Consider the following 3,664-nt stretch of genomic DNA (forward strand, 5'->3'; position numbering starts at 1 on the left):
CGTACACCGGTCGTAAATACCGGAACCAATAACGTCAATACTAACACGTAATAATAATATTATCATAGGAGTGTACACACACAAGTATCGGATTGTGTACTGAGTGTGCGTGCGCGTGTCCGTCTGTCCGTATAATCGGTCACGGTTTCTGCGCACCGCCACCGCACCGCTGTGCCGGACGCACCGTGAGAACTTCGCATCGTCGTTGTCGTTCGAACAATACCGGCCCCGGCGGTGAATCGTCGTCGTCGTCTTCTCGTAGTCGTGTTTTCGTATATTATTATTATTATTATTATATTGTTTCCTATACACACACACACACACACATATATATATGCGACTACCACGCGTATACGTATGTATGATATGCCCACTACTACTACTTATTATACCAGTAGTACGGTACCACGAGTACCTAGTTTTTTCATCGGTGTTTTTTTTTTTGTTTTTTACTCTCTCACCGCTGCCGTTGTTGTTCCCCTTCGATTGGTTCCCAGAACCGAACGATTTAGTCACGTACGAGCACAAATTGACTTATCGTCGGCGCGAAGCACACACGTGTATATACCTACGTTCCGAAGACGACTGAAATTGATTGATTGATTGATCGATTTTTACATTTTTTTTATTTTTTTCAATTTGGGAAATGAGCATAACGCTATATTTTATATGTTTAAATAACTTAATTTATTCTCGTAAAACACATAATATCACAGATCACGCTTATTTCTTATGCATTTTTCATACAAATATATCATTTATATCCGTATTACACATTTTTAAATACGGTTTACAGAAAAAAATAAACTAATAGTAAATGTCTAAAATTCTATTCCATTGCTGTACAAAGAAAAAACCATTAAATTTGTTTTTTCTGTTTTTTTTTTTTTTTTGGCTTATAGCTGTCCTCGACCGTTAAATACATTATAAACGACATGAATGCGTATAAATAGTAAACAAAAATTAAAATCAAACCAGAACAAAATGAAACCAACGAAAACATAGTAAAAAAAATACAATAAAGCTGGAAAATAACAAACGATCTTAACTCGTAACACACTTATGTAACCGGTACACGGCGATAGCGGCGGCGCACTATCCGCGGCGTACAAATGCGCACTCAAGCGATATCATCATCAATCAGTCAGTCTTGTCGCCGGACTAGGGTGCTGTCCGGTGGCGTCTCGGAGCAGCCTGGCTCACCACGGCCTCCAGACAGAATTCGGGTCGTCCTTGAGCTCGCTACCCGGCGTCGACGGTGGCGTGTACGGCCTGTACTGGTCGGCTGTGTTCGCTGTGGCAGTGGTGACGGACCGCGGCGGCGGGCTGCTGCCAGTGTCCACGTCAATCTTGCGCATGCACGCGCCCAGATGGTGGAGCAGCTTGACGCCGGCGGACGGGTCGACGGGCGGCGCGCGGACGTCGGCCGTCAGGTAGTTGGACACCTCGGTGGCGCAGTGCGCGAAACCGGCGCGGAACTTGTCCGCGTACACGGCGTCCACGGCCCCGACGCCGAGCGCGTTGTGCTGCTTCAGTTTGTGCAAGTGGCGCACCGTCAGCTCCAGTATGTCGGCCTTCTCCAGCTTGCTCACGTTCTCACCCTCGGCCTGCAGCGTCACCACCATCAGGTCCTTGAGTTCGTCCAGGCACCGGTTGATGCGAGCGCGGCGTTTCCGTTCCAAAAGCGGTTTCATAACCTGACGGGGAAAAAAATTATCATTGTAGACAAATAACGGATGACTAGTTCGCGGAACGACCAAGGCGTGACCAATAGGAGTGACAATTGTAAGGCGGTTTTATTTTCTCAATACATCAATATTGCAATTACCTTTCTGTACTGATAAGTCCGGGACACGGGTTGTTCGTCGAACTCGGAGGAGCCGAGCTGCTGGTTATGTTGCTGTTGCTGTTGTTGTCGCTGCTGCATCATGTGCATCTGCACCCGGTAAGACGGTCTGAGTTCGGCGACTGGACGCATGTCGGCTAGCGAAACAATAATACGATGAGAAACGACACGGGCACTCGGCGAACAGCAAATAACCGAAATAATAATACGACAGCGGAACGTGATCGTTGTAGTGCGGACGGCGTGCGCGCGTGTTGACGGTACGGTACGGTTCGTCGGAATGACGGCATGACCCAAGGGCACGGCGGGTTTTATACGGACGTGGTCGAGGCGGTGGCGGGAAGCGCGGTGTGCGAACGACGCGGCGGCGTGTGACGGGGCGCCCGTGGGAATCTTGGTCGCATTCCCACAGTGTGCATCGGCGTGCGCGCGCGCGCGGGACACGCACAGGCATGCCCGCGAGAGGGGCGCCGCCCGAGGGCAGCCGTCGCCGCCGCCTCCTCCGGTTAGACGTGCACAACACGCGCGCACACCTGCCACGCGCTAATTTAGAGGTACGGCGCGCGCGCGCGATCGCGTAGAATACCCGTACGCACACGCACGCGCACGCTTCACACGCTACTAACACACGCACGCGCTTGTGTAATCATACACACGCGCGATCGCTCGTGCACACGTCGGTACGGACGATGTGCAGTGATCTCCGAGATAAATACAGCTCCAGTGGCGGATACAGGATTTTCTTTTGGGGGGAGGGGGGTTTTAAAAAATGTTTTCCCTTGGGATATTTTTTATAACATTGCAGTCAGCGATTGATAATGAATTAAAATAATAGTAAGTAATATAATACATTAATTTAAATCTAAGACTACTAGTTTCTTGTATGAATAAAAATACAAATTATATACTTTCCCTCATACTTTAAAAAAAAAAAAAATATTTTTCTTAATTCATAGAATTATTAATTTTTAATATATATTTTTTCTGATTATGAGGGGTTTTAATATCCCCCCCCCCGTGAATCCATCATTGATGCTCTCTCCGCGTACCGATTTACAGTTTAATGCGTGCACGCCGATTTTCTGAGCTGTTCAATTCGGTTGTCCGAATCAAGGCGATTTCTGCATTTCTCGTCGATCTTCCATGTTGAGATATCTAGCAGATCCACTTGTCCGACTTCGTATTGTTCGCTAAAAACATTTGAAATAATTTCTAAGGTGATCCCGGGACGGAATAAAACACAGCACTCGGCCGTAATAAGCTTTTAACCTATCATATTCTTATAACATTTGTTTTTGTCGATTAAGATTTTCGTTTTGTAAAAATCAATGAGCGACCAACTTTCTCCGTGAAATACTCTGTCGCTAGCGAAAATCGAAATGAAATCCGATCAGATGGGAAAATTGTGTGTGGACGCGTCAAGGATACAATTTTATAATACAACATACATAAAGTTTTGGATAACTATTTTAGACACAATCTTATTGAACTTTTAACGAATAATAAAAAAAAAAAAAAAATGATTATTTTGGTTTTCATTCGAATTGAAACACTGCATTAATACTGCATTTAACGCGAAAATATAATGTGTGTTTAACTTTTATCGAATCCGTCGAATTCGACAAGAGTACCGATGTAGGTAATACAATTATCGTGGCTTACGGTGACCGCCAAAAGAAGGTTTATAAGTATTATTTTCACATACGATCGAGGTCTGGCGCGCGTGTACCGCATTATTGTAAAACAGCGTTATTGTCACGCCGATAGGTACCTACGTACACGTATAATAATACAATACTACCGTCGTATACCCACGGC

At 45.6% G+C, this 3,664-nt stretch overlaps 1 protein-coding gene across 1 annotated transcript; it reads right to left on the reverse strand.

Moving 5' to 3' along the window:
• Positions 1–663: 663 nt before the first annotated feature.
• On the reverse strand, positions 664–2,146 carry LOC112683524 (enhancer of split mbeta protein-like). Its single transcript, XM_025554587.1, has 2 exons — positions 1,829–2,146; positions 664–1,697 (listed from the first exon to the last, which is right to left on the reverse strand). The coding sequence occupies exons 1-2, from the start codon at positions 1,976–1,978 to the stop codon at positions 1,200–1,202; spliced, it is 648 nt and encodes a 215-aa protein (XP_025410372.1). The 5' UTR covers positions 1,979–2,146; the 3' UTR covers positions 664–1,199.
• Between the last annotated feature and the right edge of the window lie 1,518 nt (positions 2,147–3,664).

This window comes from Sipha flava, unplaced genomic scaffold (genome assembly GCF_003268045.1).
Source record: "Sipha flava isolate LNK unplaced genomic scaffold, YSA_version1 229_pilon_pilon, whole genome shotgun sequence".
Classification (NCBI taxonomy): Eukaryota; Metazoa; Arthropoda; class Insecta; order Hemiptera; family Aphididae; genus Sipha; species Sipha flava.

Bases quoted from the DNA above. Each gene is read 5' to 3' on its own strand.
- LOC112683524 (XM_025554587.1), bottom strand. From the start codon at position 1,978: ATGCGTCCAGTCGCCGAACTCAGACCGTCTTACCGGGTGCAGATGCAC. The intron at 1,698-1,828 runs GTAATTGCAATA...TTTCCCCGTCAG, and splicing joins GGACTTATCAGTACAGAAAG to GTTATGAAACCGCTTTTGGA.